The sequence below is a fragment of the Ranitomeya variabilis genome, chromosome 3 (genome assembly GCF_051348905.1).
Source record: "Ranitomeya variabilis isolate aRanVar5 chromosome 3, aRanVar5.hap1, whole genome shotgun sequence".
In the NCBI taxonomy this organism is placed as follows: Eukaryota; Metazoa; Chordata; class Amphibia; order Anura; family Dendrobatidae; genus Ranitomeya; species Ranitomeya variabilis.
In genome coordinates, this window is record NC_135234.1 from 272391667 (window position 1) to 272411411 (window position 19745).

Consider the following 19745-nt stretch of genomic DNA (forward strand, 5'->3'; position numbering starts at 1 on the left):
CCAACACAAAGCCGAGAACCAACACGACGATGACGGTTGGCAAAACGCTGAGTCTTCTCCTGGGACAACTTCAAATTGTCCATAACCTGCCCCCAGATGTGATGCAATCTCTCCACCACCGCATCCACTCCAGGACAATCCGAGGATTCCACCTGACCGGAGGAAAATCGAGGGTGAAACCCCGAATTACAGAAAAACGGGGACACCAAGGTGGAAGAACTGGCCCGATTATTGAGGGCGAACTCTGCCAATGGCAAAAAAGCAACCCAATCATCCTGGTCAGCAGAGACAAAACACCTCAGATATGTCTCAAGGGTCTGATTAGTCCGCTCGGTCTGGCCATTAGTCTGAGGGTGAAAAGCAGATGAAAAAGACAAATCTATGCCCATCCTAGCACAGAATGCCCGCCAAAATCTAGACACAAATTGGGTACCTCTGTCAGAAACAATATTCTCAGGAATACCGTGCAATCGGACAACATTCTGAAAAAACAGAGGAACCAACTCAGAAGAAGAAGGCAACTTGGGCAGAGGAACCAAATGGACCATTTTAGAGAAACGGTCACAGACCACCCAGATGACAGACATCTTCTGGGAAACAGGCAGATCTGAAATAAAATCCATCGAGATGTGTGTCCAAGGCCTCTTAGGAATAGGCAAGGGCAACAGCAGTCCGCTAGCCCGAGAACTACAAGACTTGGCCCGAGCACAAACGTCACATGACTGCACAAAGACTCGCACATCTCGTGACAGGGAAGGCCACCAGAAGGATCTTGCCACCAAATCCCTGGTACCAAAAATTCCGGGATGACCTGCCAATGCAGAAGAATGTACCTCAGAGATGACTCTGCTGGTCCAATCATCCGGAACAAACAGTCTATCAGGCGGACAACGATCCGGTCTATCCGCCTGAAACTCTTGCAAGGACCGCCGCAGATCAGGAGAAACGGCCGACAAAATTACTCCCTCCCTAAGGATACCTGTGGGTTCAGAATTACCAGGAGAGTCCGGGTCAAAACTCCTAGAAAGGGCATCTGCCTTAACATTCTTAGAACCCGGTAGGTATGACACCACAAAATTAAAGCGAGAAAAAAATAAAGACCAGCGCGCCTGTCTAGGATTCAGGCGTCTGGCAGTCTCAAGATAAACCAAATTTTTGTGGTCAGTCAATACCACCACCTGATGCCTAGCCCCCTCGAGCCAATGGCGCCACTCCTCAAACGCCCACTTCATGGCCAAAAGCTCCCGATTCCCAACATCATAATTCCGCTCTGCGGGCGAAAATTTGCGAGAAAAGAAGGCACAAGGCCTAATGACGGAGCAGTCGGAACCTTTCTGCGACAACACTGCCCCAGCTCCGATCTCCGAAGCGTCAACCTCAACCTGAAAAGGCAGATTCACATCAGGCTGACGCAACACAGGGGCAGAGGCAAAACGGCGCTTAAGCTCCTGAAAGGCCTCTACAGCATGAGGGGACCAATTAGCAACATCAGCGCCTTGTCTGGTCAAATCAGTCAGTGGTTTAACGACATCCGAAAAACCAGCAATAAATCGGCGGTAAAAGTTGGCAAAGCCCAAAAATCTCTGAAGACCCTTAAGAGAGGAGGGCTGAGTCCAGTCACAAATAGCTTGCACCTTGACGGGATCCATCTCAATGGAAGAGGGAGAAAAAATATACCCCAAAAAGGAAATTTTCTGGACCCCAAAAACGCACTTAGACCCCTTCACACATAAAGAATTAGACCGCATAACCTGAAAAACTCTCCTGACCTGCTGGACATGAGAGTCCCAGTCATCAGAAAAAATCAGAATATCATCCAGATATATTATCATAAATTTATCCAGAAAATCGCGGAAAATATCATGCATAAAAGACTGGAAAACTGAAGGGGCATTAGAAAGACCAAAAGGCATGACCAAATACTCAAAGTGGCCCTCGGGCGTATTAAATGCGGTCTTCCACTCATCCCCCTGCCTGATCCGCACCAAATTATACGCCCCACGAAGATCAATTTTAGAGAACCACTTAGCACCCTCTATACGAGCAAACAAATCAGTAAGCAATGGCAATGGGTATTGATACTTAACAGTGATCTTATTCAGAAGCCGATAATCAATACATGGTCTCAAAGAGCCGTCTTTTTTTGAGACAAAGAAAAACCCAGCTCCCAAGGGAGAAGAAGATGGACGAATATGTCCCTTTTCCAAAGACTCCTTTATATATTCCCGCATAGCAGCATGTTCCGGCACAGACAAATTAAACAAACGACCCTTTGGATATTTACAACCCGGTATCAAATCTATGGCACAATCGCACTCACGGTGCGGAGGTAACGACCCAAGCTTGGGTTCGTCAAAGACGTCTTGATAATCAGAGAGGAACTCAGGGACTTCAGAGGGAATGGACGACGAAATAGAAACCAAAGGTACGTCCCCATGAATACCCTTACATCCCCAGCTCAACACAGACATTGCTCTCCAGTCCAAGACTGGGTTGTGAGACTGCAACCATGGCAATCCCAGTACCAAATCGTCATGTAAATTATACAGCACCAGGAAACGAATAATCTCCTGGTGATCCGGATTGATACGCATGGTTACTTGTGTCCAGTATTGTGGTTTATTATTAGCCAATGGGGTGGAGTCAATCCCCTTCAGAGGAATAAGAGTCTCCAAAGGCTCTAAATCAAAACCACAACGATTGGCAAAGGACCAATCCATAAGACTCAGAGCGGCGCCAGAGTCAACATAGGCGTCCGTGGCAATGGATGACAAAGAACAAATCAGGGTTACAGACAAAATAAACTTAGACTGAATGGTGCCAATAGAAACAGACTTATCAAGCTTCTTTGTACGCCTAGAGCATGCTGATATAACATGAGTAGAATCCCCACAATAGAAACACAATCCATTCTTCCGTCTAAAATTCTGTCGCTCGCTCCTGGACAGAATTCTATCACACTGCATACTTTCTGGCGTCTTTTCCATAGACACCGCCAGATGGTGCACCGGTTTGCGCTCCCGCAGACGCCTATCAATCTGAATAGCCATTGTCATGGACTCATTCAGACCTGCAGGCAAAGGGAACCCCACCATAACATCCTTAACGGCATCAGAGAGACCTTCCCTGAAAGTTGCCGCCAAGGCGCACTCATTCCACTGAGTAAGCACAGACCATTTACGGAATTTTTGGCAGAAAACTTCAGCTTCGTCTTGCCCCTGAGATAGTGCCATCAAAGTTTTTTCTGCCTGAAGTTCCAAATGAGGTTCCTCATAAAGCAAGCCCAAGGCCAGAAAAAACGCATCCACATCGCGTAACGCAGGATCCCCTGCTGGCAATGAGAAGGCCCAATCTTGAGGGTCACCCCTGAGCAAGGAAATCACAATCCTAACCTGCTGAGCAGGGTCTCCAGCTGAACGAGACTTCAGGGACAAATAAAGCTTACAATTATTTCGGAAATTCTGGAAGCTAGCTCTATTCCCTGTGAAGAACTCCGGCAAAGGAATTCTCGGCTCAGATACCGGAGCATGTACCACAAAATCTTGTAAATTTTGTACTTTCGTGATGAGATTATTCAAACCCGCAGTTACACTCTGGAGATCCATTATTGTCAGGTGCACACAGAGCATACAGAGATTAGGAGGAGAGAGAGAAAAAAGACTGCAGCAAGGCAGACTGGAGGAAAAAAAAAAAAAAAAATTCCAGCAGACTTCTTATAACTCTCCTTTCTCAACCTGGGTCTTTAACACTTTACTGGCCGGTCAAACTGTCATGATCTCTGCAGGCAGAGATCATAGCAAGCCTATAGAGGGACAAGCTCTCGGAAGATGGAACTATACTGACCATGAACTAAGCCTGCCGCGCAACTAGAAATAGCCAGGTAGCATTTCCTATTTATCGCTAGATGCCCAGCTCTGGCCTAAGACCTAAATAGCTAGCAGAGGGAAATATAAGACCTGGCTCACCTCTAGAGAAATATTCCAAAGAAGACAGTAGCCCCCCACATATAATGACGGTGAGTTCAGATGAAACAACAAACGCAGCAGGAAAATAGTCTTAGCAAATTTGAGGTCCGCTTACTAGATAGCAGAAGACAGATAGTATACTTTCATGGTCAGCAGAAAAACACTAACAAAACACCATCCAGAGATTACCTTAAACTCTGGCATTAACTCATAACGCCAGAGTAGCAATCCCTGATCAACGAGAGCTTTCCAGACACAGTAACAAAACTTCAGCTGTGAACTGGAACAAATAGGCAAAACAAAACATGGACAAAAGTCCAACTTATCTAGTAGTTGTCTAGAAGCAGGAACAAGCACTGAGAGGCATCAGATAACATTGTTGACCGGCAAGAAACCACCAGAGAAATGAGCTTAAATAGCGACACCCACTACTGATGGAACCAGGTGAAACAGGAAAGAGGATGACAAGTCCAATTCCACAAGCGGCCACCGGGGGAGCCCAGAATCCAAATTCACAACAGTAGCCATGGTATCCCTAAGAGGACCTCATCAATTTCCTCGGGAATGACTAGCAGGGAGATAATCTCCTGATGGGATGGAGACATGGATAAAGTAAATGGGATGGTCTTGTGTGTTATTTGTGAGGGAAGAGTCGACCCATTCACCATTCGTACAGTTACCGGCTTGGCGAGCATCACCAGGGGTATAGCGTGGCGTTGGGCAAAGGCAAAGGACATAAAATTTCCCTCCGCCCCAGAATCCACACAAAGCTCGACTGTAAGAGTGGATGGGCTTAAGGTGATTGTCCCTTTGAAGGATAGTTTGGAGGAAAACGTCGCCGTGTCTAGTGTACCTCCTCCTACAACCACTAGACGCTGACCTTTTCCAACCACTGGGAAAATCTGGAGGCAAGATGTCCTGATTGCCGGCAGACATGACAGACCTGGAGTGCACGAGCGGTCCGTGACTTAGATCCTGCTCGTGACACCTCCATGGCCTCACGTGGCTTGGACGCCTGGACTGGAGATTCCAGAGGTTTGGTGAAGGTGGGAGCCAGCTGAAACCTCTGCCTACACTGGGCTCATTCGCTGGTTAAAGCGAAGGTCCATGCGAGTTGATACAGCTATTAGCTCCTCCAGTGTGGTGGGAATCTCTCTGGTGGCCAAAGCATCCTTCACATGGTCAGCCAGCCCCCTCCAAAATACAGGGATGAGGGCTTTATCCGACCACTCCAGCTCTGATGCTAAAGTCCGGAAGTGGATGATGAAATGGCTAACCATTGATGAGCCCTGTGTCAATGCCAGCAGTTGGAGCGCCGTATCATTGGTGACTCGAGGTCCGAAAAAGACCTGTTTCAGAGTGCTCAGTAACCGAGGAGAACTCTGCGCCACATGATCGTCGCGCTCCCACAGCAGCATAGCCCACTCCAACGCCCTGTCCGACAGGAGGGATATAATGAATCCCACCTTTGCTCGCTCTGTGGGAAAACGTGCAGCCAGGAGCCAAAGGTGTATTGTGCACTGGCTCACGAATCCCCTACACAGCTTACTGTCGCCATTAAACTTTTTTGGCAAAGGGAGGCGGGATAAGGTCGGAAGGGGGGGCAGTGGACAAACTAGCTGCAGCCACGCTAGCAGCCTGAACAGCTACTGCGGTAACATCCACAGCTGAAGTTGTGCGCTCGAGAGCCGCCAACCTGCCCTCCAGCTGCTGGATGTACCGCTGAAGTCGCTGTTCATCCGCCATTACTATCCAGACCCTAGCGCTAGTATAATGTTAGGGCTGGCGGAACGCACCAAATAATTATAAAGATGGAATAAGGTGCGTTCACAGCCCGGGGTCCACCCTGCAGGGATGATACCTGCTGCTAGGTAATGGCAGACAGTAAATGGCGATATAATGAAAACACACACGGGTTAGCTACACCCGATATGAATGAAGTGAACCCTGTTACGTCAGAGGACTGCAATACCACAGAGGAAACACAAGTATTGAATCACAGAACTCTGCCCCAAGACGCGGGGTTAGAGTCCCTCTAGACCACTTGCATTCGGCACTGGAACTGCGGTGCCAGGGAAAATATAAAATAGAGTTAGCACACTGGGAGCGCAGGCACCGCCGCTCTGGCAGACACCACTAACCACCCAAGTAGGGACAGGTAAGCGCAACGGTTGCGCATGGTGCCGCCCTGGCTAACACTGCAGATAGCCGCTATAGATTGTGCCTGGTGCTGGATGGCACTAACTGGCACTAGATAGCGCCAACATTCGCAAGCAGTCATCAACACTAGGGATGGGTATAATTCGGAGCTTTCACCAGAACAGGCATACATCCAGACACTCACAATAACTGATTTATACTAGCACATGGCCGTGTGGCCAGGCAATCCATTTATAGCGAAAGTTCTCCAGGACCTTCCTAGTGGTCCAATAGGAGCTGCTACAGGACCTGAGCATGTGACCCCTGACCTCCAATGAGAGGTGGTCCCTTGGGCATGCTCAGAGGAAGAAAAGCAGGACTTAGTCCCAGGAGCAGCTGCTCGCCGCTGATTGGTACTGGTTACGATGACTGAGCCTGGAAGGACAGCAGTAACAAGCTGCACAGTATCAGCTTGAGCCAGACGCTGGGACCAACGTCTCTGCTGAGCAGGCTCCACTGCGGCTGGAGGAGAATGGGAGACCGCAGTGTACATGGTTTGAGATTCCCCCTGTGCAGTGGCGGGAACTAGCAATCATCAGCTTTAAGGGTCCAGAAGCTGTTTTTTAAAATTATTTAAGTAAATCATTTAAAAAATTGGCATGGGGTCCATTCCATTTTTTACAACCAGCCAAGCTGAAGCAGACAGCTGAGGTTTATATTCTCAGGTTTTTGAGGAGCCATGGATATTGCCCACCCAGCCTAAATATAATAGTCTGCAGCTGGACCAGAAAAGCGCATCTATTAGATGCACCAATTCTGGCTCTTTGCCTGGCTCTTCCCACTTGCCCTGTGGTGGTAGCAAGTGGGGTTCATATTTATGGGGTTAATATCAAATTTGTATTTTCAGGTGACACGAATCCCAGCAGTTAGTAATGGAGAGGCATCTATAAAACGCCTTTCCATTACTAGCTTCATAGTCATATTGTAAATAAACACAGCCAGAATAAAGTCCTTTATTTGAAATAAAAAATACACCCCTTTGTACAAATTTATTTAAAAATAATAAACAGAGTTATACACACATTACGCCCATTCCATTGAAGCCCTGGTCTCCTGTAAAAAAAATAAGGATAAAAAACAACCTATTCTTCGCCTTTCCAACATACTGTCCCACGCCGTAATCTATGTCTGCGATAATTGGTTTTCAACCAGAATCGTGCCAAGATGTGACCGTCCAAGCTGAAAACCATGGGAGAATGATCTTTGAGAGCAGAGTCTGTGACTAGTGATGATGTCATCAAGGTTACCACAGGTCCCTAAGGCTGAGCTGGGCTGATGAACTGCAGTGGCCTCAGTGAGATCACCGCTAGCACAGTGAGAAAAAGTCTTATGGTGCAGTGCTGAGCTCAGTGAGTTTACCAGAGCTAAAAAGCCTACAATTTTGTTTTTGTTTGTAGAAAAATCCTTTGATATGTGCACTCCTACTCCCACCAGCCTTAGGTGGTTTTAATTAGCTGGTTCCTTTCTGCCCCCAAAATTGAAAGCATTTTAGTCCAAGAGAGATGTCTTATCAGGACAGCGACCCAAGAATAAGGTACGACTTGTCGGTGGCTGTTGGGCACATATACATTTTCCAATTTATGTGCTAAGTATATTCTTTTTAGTGTAAATTTTTCAGTAGCAATATTGCAGTTCCAATTTTCCAAAATTCCATATGTAGATAATGTAGCACCTACCTACTTTCTATGGCAGTAATGCAGTTACAATTTTCTGGATTTAGGGTATGTGCCCATGCTGCAGATATTTTGCTGGGGATCCACAGCGGATTAGCCGCTGTGTATTAACAGTAGTTTTCCATGAGTTTACAGTACCATGTAAACCTATGGAAAACAAAATCCACAGTGCACATGCTGCGGAAAAAAACGTGTGGAAACGCTGTGTTGTTTATTAGGCAGCCTGTCAATTCTTTGTGTGGATTCCACAGCGGTTTACATCTGCTCATCAATAGGAATCCGCAGGTGTAAAACCGCAGGTGGAATACGCACAAAAACCGCAGAAAACCCATGGTAAATCCGCAGTGATTCCGCAGTAAATCCACAGTGAGGATTTCCTGCAGAGTTACAAAAATCAGTGCGGACAAATCCGCACACCGTTCCGCAATGTGTGCACATACACTTACTGTTCTTAGCATTCCAGAATGCAGCTTTGTTTTTTCTTAGAATTGTTGTGTTAGTTAGCACCTGTTCACACCAATTTGGATGTGCTGTTCACTTTTTATGTTTGTAGCTACTTGTCTATAGATTGGCCACCCTCTTGCCAAACTTTCTCCTCTCCAATCCGTCCTGAATGTGGTAAGCCAGAATCGTATGTCTGTCCAGCCGCTACACCGATTCCTCCACCTTGTGGAAGTCATTGCACTGATTACTAGTGTTGAGCGATACCGTCCGATACTTGAAAGTATCGGTATCGGAAAGTATCGGCCGATACCGGCAAAGTATCGGATCTAATCCGATACCGATACCCGATACCAATACAAGTCAATGGGACTCAAGTATCGGATGGTATCCCTGATGGTTCCCAGGGTCTGAAGGAGAGGAAACTCTCCTTCAGGCCCTGGGATCCATATTAATGTGTAAAAGAAAGAATTAAAATAAAAAATATTGCTATACTCACCTCTCCGACGCAGCCTGGACCTTACCGAGGGAACCGGCAGCGTTCTTTGCTTAAAATGCGTGCGTTTACTGCCTTCCGTGACGTCACGGCTTGTGATTGGTCGCGTGCCGCCCATGTGGCCGCGACGCGACCAATCACAGCAAACCGTGATGTAATTTTCAGGTCCTGAATGCAGAATTAGGCATTCAGGACCTGAAATTACGTCACGGCTTGCTGTGATTGGTCGCGTCGCGGTCACATGGGCGGCACGCAACCAATCACAAGCCGTGACGTAATTTTAAAATGCGCGCGTTTCCTGCCTCCCGTGACATCACGGCTTGTGATTGGTCGCGTCGCCCATGTGACCGCGACGCGACCAATCACAAGCCGTAACGTAATTTTCAAATCCTGAATGCCTAGAATTAGGCATTCAGGACCTGAAAATTACGTCACGGCTTGCTGTGATTGGTTGCGTCGCGGTCACATGGGCGGCACGCGACCAATCACAAGCCGTGACGTCACGGAAGGCAGTAAATGCGCGCATTTTAAGCAAAGAACGCTGCCGGTTCCCTCGGTAAGGTCCAGGCTGCGTCGGAGAGGTGAGTATAGCAATATTTTTTATTTTAATTCTTTCTTTTACACATTAATGTTGTTTCGATACCGATACCCGATACCACGAAAGTATCGGATCTTGGTATCGGAATTCCGATACCCGCAAGTATCGGCCGATACCCGATACTTGCGGTATCGGAATGCTCAACACTACTGATTACCCATTTGCTACAGAGTACAATATAAACTCATCACTCTCCCCCACAAGGCTCTCCACAGTTCCACACCACCATATATTTCCTTCCTCATTTTTGCCTATTACCATACCTGTGCTTTCCATTCTGCAACTTATCTAAGACTAACATCCTCCATAATCCGAACCTCCCACGTTTGTCTAACAAGATTTCTTTCATGCTGCACCAGTTTTCTGAAATGCACTGTCCATGAAGATCCTATTATTACCTAGCCCCCACATTTTTAAGCGTGATTTAAAAACACATCCCTATTAACAGGCTTCTCCCCTCACTTCTCTAATCTAACTCTACCCTGTTTCCCCTTCTAATTTTTCCTCAGAATCTGATCCCACTTATTCATCTGTCTCCACATTTTCCATGCACCCAATTGCACTTTATAACTGTACTTCGATAGATACTGGCTGATGACTGTTTCATAAAATTTTCAGTGGTTACCTCTCTTTGTGGTTCCACCCGTAAGGTTTCTACTTTCTCACAAGGTTCCTCCACTATTGCCTCTGTGATGCTCCTGTCATATTACTCCTAGCAAACAGACTTACTCCTCCTTCTTTACAAGTTGTCCTGTCTTTCCTAAATAGCATAAAACCAGGAAGATTTACAGCACAGTCCACCTCTCTGCAACATCACTTCATGTTCCTTCAGTGATTTAGACCACAAGCTCGTCATGCCTTTCGGCCTCAAGCTCCTCCATTTTGCTTGTTAGATTCCTGACATTTATGATTGCCAAGAACAGGCCTTCACAAGGAAATGTCACACTAATTCTGCACCATGGAGTATGATGTGGGGTGTCATAATGTAGAGTAGCTGATCTCCTCTTGTCTTCATTCCAGGTACAGTAATAGATCAGCATACATTGATTTGGTGGTGGAACCAATGGAACATCTATTTCTTTAGAGTGTCCCAGGAGCGATTTTTCAACACAACACATGCAGCTTGTGTGGTGTAAACATAGTACTATGGCCTATTGCATTTTTTCATTTTTTAACTTGTCTTCCATAGAAGACATCTGATATTTCACTGGTTGGCACTTGTGAAGGGAAATCTTGATAATTTGTGTTCCCAAGTGCATTTAGCATGGCAGGAAATTCCTCAGTCAAGCCATTAATAACCTCATTGATAACATTGCCAAGTAGCGTGTGTGCACTTATGTATGTGGCACTCATAGTTTACACTGAATAAATTGAGATTAATTTTTTTTCATTAGTTTCCTATCATTAATATGTCAATCAGTCCTGTGATTTCCATAATTCATCAACCCGTTCTTCTTTTTCGACTAGTTTTTGCAATTTAAATGTTGAGGATCGCGTATGTATATACAGCTCTGGCAAAAATTAAGAGACCACTGCAAAATTTTCAGTTTGTCTGATCTTTCTCTTTATAGGTATATTTTTGAGTAAAATGTAAATTGTTCTTTTATTCTATAAACTACTGACAACATATCTCCGAAGTTCCAAGCAATACATTTTGTATTTATTTTCTGAAAATGAGAAATGGTCAAAATAACAAAAAAAAAATGCATTGCTTGCAGACCTCAAATAATGCAAAAAAACAACAAGTTCATAATCATTTAGAAGCAACAATATGAATGTTTTAATTTAGGAAGAGTTCAGAAATCAATATTTTGTGGAATAACCATGATTTTTAATCACAGCTTTCATGCGTCTTGGCATGCCTTCCACCAGTCTTTCACACTGCTTTTGGGTGACCTTATGCCACTCTTGGAACAATAATTTAAGCAGTTCTTTGTTTGATGGCTCTTGACTATCCATCTTCCTCTTGATTACATTCCAGAGGTTTTCAGTGGAGTTCAGATCATCTGGAGGTTGGACTGGACATGAAAGGGATTTGATGTGGTGGTCCTTCATCCCCGCCTTGATTTACCTAGCTGTGTGGCATGGTGCATTGTCCTGCTGGAAAAAACAGTCATCAGAGTTGGGGAACATTGCCTGAGCAGAAAGAATCAACTGTTTTTCCAGGATAACCTTGTATGTGGCTTGATTAATACGTCCAAATATTAACCTGCCCTATTCCAACCTTGATGAAGCATCCCCAAGCCTCACCGATCCTCCACCAAATTTCACAGCGCGTGCAAGACCCTGTGGCTTGTACGACTCTCAAGGTTTCCATCCAACCATTAGGCGACCAGGTGTTGGGTAAAGCTGAAAATTAGATTCATCAGAGAAGATTACCCTACTCCACTCCTCTATGGTCCATGTCAGGATTCTGGATTCCCTGTTTCATTTGTGGTACTGTTTGCCTTTTTCCAAGATGGCATCTGCTGCTTCACTTCTGCCCATGTGATCCGCCTTCCCTGTCTTTATAACCCTGGTTCACATCCCACTCCTTGCTTGTGTATTCTGCTAGTACTCCTGGCTTGTGCTGCAAGAGATTTTCCTGCTTCAGATACTCCGGCTCCGCCTCCTCAGCAAACCTTTGCAGCTCTCAGAGGTGTTTGTGCTGCAAGCTGTTTTGCTTGTGTTTCTCTGCATTTCTCCTGCCTGCGTGGACATGTAAGCTCTGCCTGCTGCAGCTATCTAGTTTGGTATCAGTTGCCAGTTTATTTGACTGTTTCTGGACTCGAAGCTCTGCTCTGCTTCAGGGCTCTTTTCTAGTGACTGCGAACCCTGGTATGAACTGTGTTCTATGATCTGCTTTACTCCAGAAAGTGCTACGCCCATAAGACTTTGCCCGCAGCGGAGCTGCAAATGAACTACTGCTAAGAAGGACCTTGTTTGCCATTCACTTGAACTTATGTGCACATGCTGCACCTACGTTTGTGCAAATAAACATTGACTCTGCCTGCAGCAGAGCTGCAAAGTATCTTCTCCTGATATCACCTTGTTTGCTGTGTTTTGTATTTGCTCACATCTTGCACCTGTGTTTATTGAATTATACAGACTTTACACTTTACTTTGGTTCTGCTGCCTTATTTGTCTAAAGCTAAGAGATTCTTGAGTGTACCACTATAATTGTTACAGTCCAATCCTTATGGTCTTTGGAAAACTTCAGTCTGGCTCTCCTTTACTTCTCATTGATGAAAGGCTTTTTTCTAGCTTTACATGACTTGAGTCCTGCCTCTGTGAGCCTGTTACTAACTGTTCTTGCTATAACCTTCACCCCAATTGCCATTTGCCATTCCTTTTGTAGGTCACTTGATGTCATCCTGTGGCTGCTGAGTGACATTTGATATGACGGTCATCCCAGTCAGTGGAGAGTCGTTTTCACCCTCTGCCGGTCTGTAGCTTGTTGTCCCCAATGTCTGCTTCTTGACCTTGTTGTAATGAACTGCCGTCTTAGAAATTTTAAGGATGGAGGCAACATGACGCTCACTGTGCCTCTCTGCTAGTAAAGCCAGAATTGAGCCCTTTTTTTCCTCACTCAAGACTTTTCTTTTTAACTCCTTTGGCATGGTTAAAACTTTTTTTTTTCATTCCTATTACTAGCACTTGTTTTGCCATCCAGCTTTTCCTACTGCAAGGGGATTGTGAACACCACAGCAGTTTTTTTATACTTTCCTTTGTTAAATAAGATTTGGTTCAGGTGATCTCCTAATCAGAAGCACATTAAGTAGAATGAGGTGTACTCTGGTTGGAATTCAACTGACACTGGAATGGAATGGCTGTCAGACATGTAGAGAAGCTGATTTTTATATACATTTTTATATGCTTTTTACATTTTTGCCAGAGCTGTATTTATATATAAATATATATACATATATAAATGTGTGATGAGCAAGCGTGTTATCTGAGTATCCCGGGCATGCTCGAGTTCTATGTTAAAATCCCCGAGGCTGCATGTTAGAAAGCCACAACTCATGTGGGGATTGCCTAAGAAACAGGCAATCCCCGCATGTATAAAGGCTGTCTAACACCCGAAAAACACGCAGCTGCGAGGACTTGAACATGTTACTTGAGCACGCCCAAGATACTTGGACAAAGCCCGAGCATGCTCGGATATATACAGCTCTGGCAAAAATTAACAGACCATCACATCAAAACCCTGTCATGGGCATCCCGATCTCCAGACCTGAACCCCATTGAAAACCTCTGGAATGTAGAAGAACTTATTAAATTTTTGCGCCAGAAGCAGTGTAAAAGACTGGTGGAAAGCATGCCAAGACGCATGAAAGCTGCGAGTAAAAATCATGGTTATTCCACAAAATATTGACTTCTGAACTCTTCCTGAGTTAAAACATTAGTATTGTTGTTTCTAAATGATTATGAACTTGTTTTCTTTGCATTATTTGAGGTCTGAAAGCACTGGGTTTTTTTTGTAATTTAAACCACTTCTCCTTTTCAGAAAAAGAACCGAAAATATATTGCTTGGAACTTCGGAGACATGTTGTCAGTAGTTTATAGAATGAATGAAAAATTTACATTTTACTCAAAAATAAACCTATAAAGAGAAAAATCAGACAAACTGAACATTTTGCCGTGGTCTCTTAATTTTTGCTAGAGCTATATATATATATACACTCACTGGCCACTTTATTAGGTACACCTGTCCAACTTCTTGTTAACACTTAATTTCTAATCAGCCAATCACATGGCGGCAACTCAGTGCATTTAGGCATGTAGACATGGTCAAGACAATCTCCTGCAGTTCAAACCGAGCATCAGTATGGGGAAGAAAGGTGATTTGAGTGCCTTTGAACGTGGCATGGTTGTTGGTGCCAGAAGGGCTGGTCTGAGTATTTCTGAAACTGCTGATCTACTGGGATTTTCACGCACAACCATCTCTAGGGTTTACAGAGAATGGTCCGAAAAAGAAAAAAAATCCAGTGAGCAGCAGTTCTGTGGGCGGAAATGCCTTGTTGATGCCAGAGGTCAGAGGAGAATGGGCAGACTGGTTCGAGCTGATAGAAAGGCAACAGTGACTCAAATCGCCACCCGTTACAACCAAGGTAGGCCTAAGAGCATCTCTGAACGCACAGTGCGTCGAACTTTGAGGCAGATGGGCTACAGCAGCAGAAGACCACACCGGGTACCACTCCTTTCAGCTAAGAACAGGAAACTGAGGCTACAATTTGCACAAGCTCATCGAAATTGGACAGTAGAAGATTGGAAAAACGTTGCTTGGTCTGATGAGTCTCGATTTCTGCTGCGACATTCGGATGGTAGGGTCAGAATTTGGCGTAAACAACATGAAATCTTTGGGATGTGGTGGAACGGGAGATTCGCATCAGGGATGTGCAGCCGACAAATCTGCGGCAACTGTGTGATGCCATCATGTCAATATGGACCAAAATCTCTGAGGAATGCTTCCAGCACCTTGTTGAATCTATGCCACGAAGAATTGAGGCAGTTCTGAAGGCAAAAGGGGTCCAACCCGTTACTAGCATGGTGTACCTAATAAAGTGGCCAGTGAGTGTATATATATATATATATATATATATATATACACATATGTAAAGACACATACATATATAATTATTTATGGTTTACACACTTTATTTAATATTAGAATCGAATCATAAATTGGATGACATTTGAATGTTTGTGAAACCAATTACCGAGATTGAATTTATGCTATTGCATGACATTTTTAAGTGATCCTCAATGGTTTTACTAATTAAAAGCAATTATCTTATGTTTCTCTTACAGCTCTGGCCAGTAAACCTACGTATGTCAGCTACAGCAACCACGCTATATAGACAGCACTGATTGAGATTGTCCTTGAACAATGCGAGGGGCCAAACCAGTGGTCAAATTCCGCTCACCATTGAAAAAAATGAGATCAGTCAGAATGACTAGATAACCCGTCTTGGGGCGGAAAGGCGCGTCTGGCGCAGACAGGAGAAAGCACATGGCATAATGGCATAAAAGCCACAGACCTGGGCACATAAACTTCCCTTCCATGCAATGGATCAGGAACAAATCATAACTTGTTACTTTGATCCAGATAAAATTATTTTTTTTGGTTTAAGACATTGTTTTCTAAATATTTTTTCATTTTATGTTCAGATTTAGACATTAATTGAATATTTTCTTGTGTCTTATATTTCACAGGAGCACATCTATTTTGGGTGTGCTAATTTTATTGCATTTCAGTATTTTTTACTTCTTGATACAAATAAAACAAGTTATTTTTGTTCCTTACTGTGCTGTTGAAGTCAGGGTTTTCACTTGTGCCCTCATTAATTTAAAGATGAAAATATTCTTGTACTTCCTCACAGTTATGTTGTACCCTTTCATCTTGCCTGCATCCTTGTTAATTGTACTGGTTTATTTGACTAAGTTTTTACCAGAATTTTCCAAAGCTGATCAAATTCCCCATTTCAAATTAAAAAGCTGATGTTTTCTAGTTCCATAATTTCATTTGAAATGCAATTTTATTTGCTGCTGTAAAACCTAAAAAAATTTCTAAAGTCAATATAATGTAACTGACTAATTAGAGCACATTTATGAAGATGATTGTAACACTTTTGCAGAAATCATGATTATTAAATCCAAAACAATATAGAAAGAATGATATAATGCCAAAATAGATCTACAGTAAATGTAATTGTCTTATTTAAGAATCAAACGTAACTTGGTCTCTCAGGGAGAGATCATTATCAAGATAGATCGTTTGCCTCATTGTAAAATGATTGGACTGAAATACAGTAAGTCTGAAATATTCTGCTTTAAACTTTGAATCCTATATGATAAAGTTGCCTTCTATGCATTCAAATCTTACATTACATGCCATATGCCGTATATTTCAAATATCAGAACTGATCTGATTGATCTGTTTTGCTTAAAATATATATTAAAATATATATTATTTTTACCCCAGCCTCATGAAATAGCCAAGAAATTAAATTTTGTATTTTTGAAAATCTAAAGATTTGTTTGTTCTTGAAAATTTTAAGAAGTAATTTTACAGGAAGGTATTTTTTAATCTGAACCAGATGTGCTTGCTTAATTTGGCATGTGATATGTGAATAAAGGAGATATTAAAAAACAGGCAAGATTATGGTTGACTCCATTAAAATTATATTTTGTAATACATTTTTTCATTGAAAACTAGAGAAATTCTGCTACAGCAAATTTGAAGACTGCTGAGGACCAATTAGGGCCTTTATAGATTAAATGGCCCCATATGGAGCCTGAATGCTTGTGCCATACTAACTTCTGCAGCTTTGTCGTGATCACCAAGGTGAACTTTCTGCTGGAAAACTAATGGATGTAAAATCAAAATTAGATAGCAATTCTATTATAGAGGTTTTCCACTTAACTATGATATTGATGACCTGTCCTTAGGATCAGATTGGTCAGAGTCCAACATCCAGTAACCCCACAAATCAGCAACCTGAAGAAATCAGTGTGTGAAGTGGGACCCCACTGCTCTGATATAAAGTGTAGGAAAAGAGCACCACTACTCCACTGTTTTTAGTGGCTGCTGTTAGGTACTGCAGCTCAGCTCCATGTTCTTCTGAATAGGAGCTGATCTTGAGTATTCAGACTACTTAAGTGTCATGGAGTGTTGGTCTTATGCTTCTAAAGCTGTTTACATCTGGTCGCCGATAAAAGCTGATCAGGGGGGTACCAAATGTCAGACCTTTCCTATAGATAGGTCATTAGTAATAACAAAATACACTCCCTGACAGAAGTTATGTCACTTATCCATGTTATGTGGATAAAAGCTTATAACCTGATGTTAAATTCATCCATTGTATAAATTATTCTTTTGAAAGCTGAAAACCTTCGAAATGTGGTTGATTTGAAGAGACTGGAGATGTGTTTGACAAGCCCAGGTCCGGCAGACCCCGCAAGACAACTGCTCAGGAGGAACATTTGTTGGTTAGAAAATCCAAAGCAAGCCCCTCTTTCACTGCAGCAGAGCTCCAACAGGCCTGGTCACCTCAAGTCCCTGTGTCAACTAGAACAGTTTGTAGGATTCTGTCTTGAAATGGCCTCCATGGTCGAATCAGTGCCCAGAAGCCAGCAATAAACAAAAGGCAAATAAAAAACCGTGTGGCATTTGCAAAGTCCCACAGCCTGCTAAACAGATGGACGCTGGAAAAGTGGCAGAAGGTGGATTTCTCTGATGAATCTTCAGTAGAATTACACCACAGCTGCCACAAATATGGCAGGAGACCTACTGGGGCCCGTATGGATCCAAAATACACCCAGAAAACAGTTACATTTGGTGGTGGAAAGATCATGGTCTGGGGTTACATTCAGTATGGGGGTGTGCAAAACATTTGGAAGGTGGAAGGCAATATCAGTAGCCTAAAATATCAAGAAGTATTAGCTACCTCTTATATTCCAAATCATAAAAGGGATCAAATTCTGCAGCAGGATGGTGCTCCATCTTATACATCCATCTCTACAACAAAGTTCCTCCAGGCAAAAAAGATCAAGGTGCTTCAAGGACTGGCCAGCCCAGTCACCCGACATGAACATCATTGAGCATGTTTGGGGTAGGATGAAAGAGGAAGCTTGGAAGACAAAACCAAAGAATCTAGATGAACTCTGGGAGGCATGTAAGACTGCATTCTTTGCTATTCCTGATGACTTCATTAATAAATTGTATAAATCATTGTTGAACAGCATGGATGCAGTCCTTCAAGCTCATGGAAGTCACACAAAATATTAAATATGACTCTAATAGCACTACAACTTCATTCACCAATGTTCTGCAACATATATTTGTATTTTAAGTTAACTATTTGTTTGAATATCACATTACATTCTGTGGGCGACAAAACTTTTGTCTTGCCAAAATCTCACCATTCTGTGTCCATTAACTGATCAATATTTCTGCATTGATGCCAATTTATTTTCTTAACCTAAACCACATTTTGGAGGGTTTCAGCTTTCAATAGAATAATTTATACAACCAATGGATGAATTTAACGTCAGGTTATAAGCTTTTATTTACATAACATAGATAAGCGACATAACTTCTGTCAGGGAGTGTAGTGGACAACCCCTTTAAGAAAACCACCATTTTCCTAACATAATCTGCAAGCAACATTGCTATTTTTCTTGTTCCATCAGTAACAATTCAGTGTCTCAACAGTATTCAATTACATGAATAGTCATCCCCAAAATTTACAAAGTTCAGCAGCTAAATGCAGAGGCAACATTTGCGAGTCAATCCAGCCTACTACAATTACTCCATTGTGAAAATGTTACAATGGCACAAGCACTTGGACTCCTCTTGGAGAACTGCATGGTAATATTGTTTGAACTAAACAACTTTGCGGTATGATGGTACCTCTACATCCGTTACTAAAAAATATTATGCTGCAAAGCTGACTGACAAAAACAAATGTCTTATTGGTTTTTACTTGGTGTTTGTCCCAAAAAGTTGACCTCCCATGGTCAGTTTGCAATGTATTTATTATGAGAGTCTGAAAATGATCCTCCACCCTTCCTCCCATGCAAAACTTGCGCGGTGCCTGCGTTTATGCAAAATTGTGTGTGCATGAAAATCACAGAGAGTCTTGATAATGTCTTTTCTTTCTTTTCTACCTGAGTGTTTCTAATAAAACTAAAAAAAAAAAAGGAAATGCATAAAGTACTGGTGGTGTGTTATTATTTCAAGCAACTGGATGTTTCATTGCACTGTGATTTGTTTGTGTCTGTAACCATTCCTCCGATATAGCTTATACATCAGAGAAGGGACAAGTCTGCTGCCATTTAGTGCCACTCTCTTTGCTCCAGAGATGGGCCAGTTCAATTGATGTATGTATTCATAATAGACATAAAACTGCAGTTTATTCATACAATGCAAAGTACAAATAAAGATATGAAGTAATAAGCTTCATTCAAACCATCTGAAAATGTACAATCCTCAATAATACACTGCTACACATATCACAAATATGCAACTGACTCATAAGGATTCTGCATTTAATTGAGTTGAATCATAAAAGGTCGGGGTATTGTGGTCAAGGCTGACTGGCTTCTTATCAACTTCTCTCAGTAGAACATTGAGACATGCTAGAAACGTTTCTAGTTAGCATCTAACTAAAGTATATTCGATACACTGCCGATTTTGCAAGTTTTCACACCTACAAAGAATGGTGAGGTCTGTAATTTTTATGGTAGGTACAGTTCAAGTGTGAGAGACAGAATCTTACAACTAAATTCAGAAAATAAAATTGTATGATTTATCAAATAATTAATTTTCATTTTATTGCATGAAATAAGTATCCTATACAACAGAAAAACAGAAATCAATATTTGGT

At 42.9% G+C, this 19745-nt stretch overlaps 1 protein-coding gene across 1 annotated transcript in view; it reads left to right on the forward strand.

Annotated features, from left to right (window-relative positions):
• The window catches only part of GRM4 (glutamate metabotropic receptor 4), a 590062-nt gene extending 571003 nt beyond the window's left edge, over positions 1-19059 (forward strand). Inside the window, exon 11 of the mRNA XM_077295492.1 lies at positions 15166-19059. Coding sequence (XP_077151607.1) covers positions 15166-15215 — 50 coding nt within the window. The 3' untranslated portion in view covers positions 15216-19059. The remainder of the gene's footprint in view (positions 1-15165) is intronic.
• Positions 19060-19745: the final 686 nt, after the last annotated feature.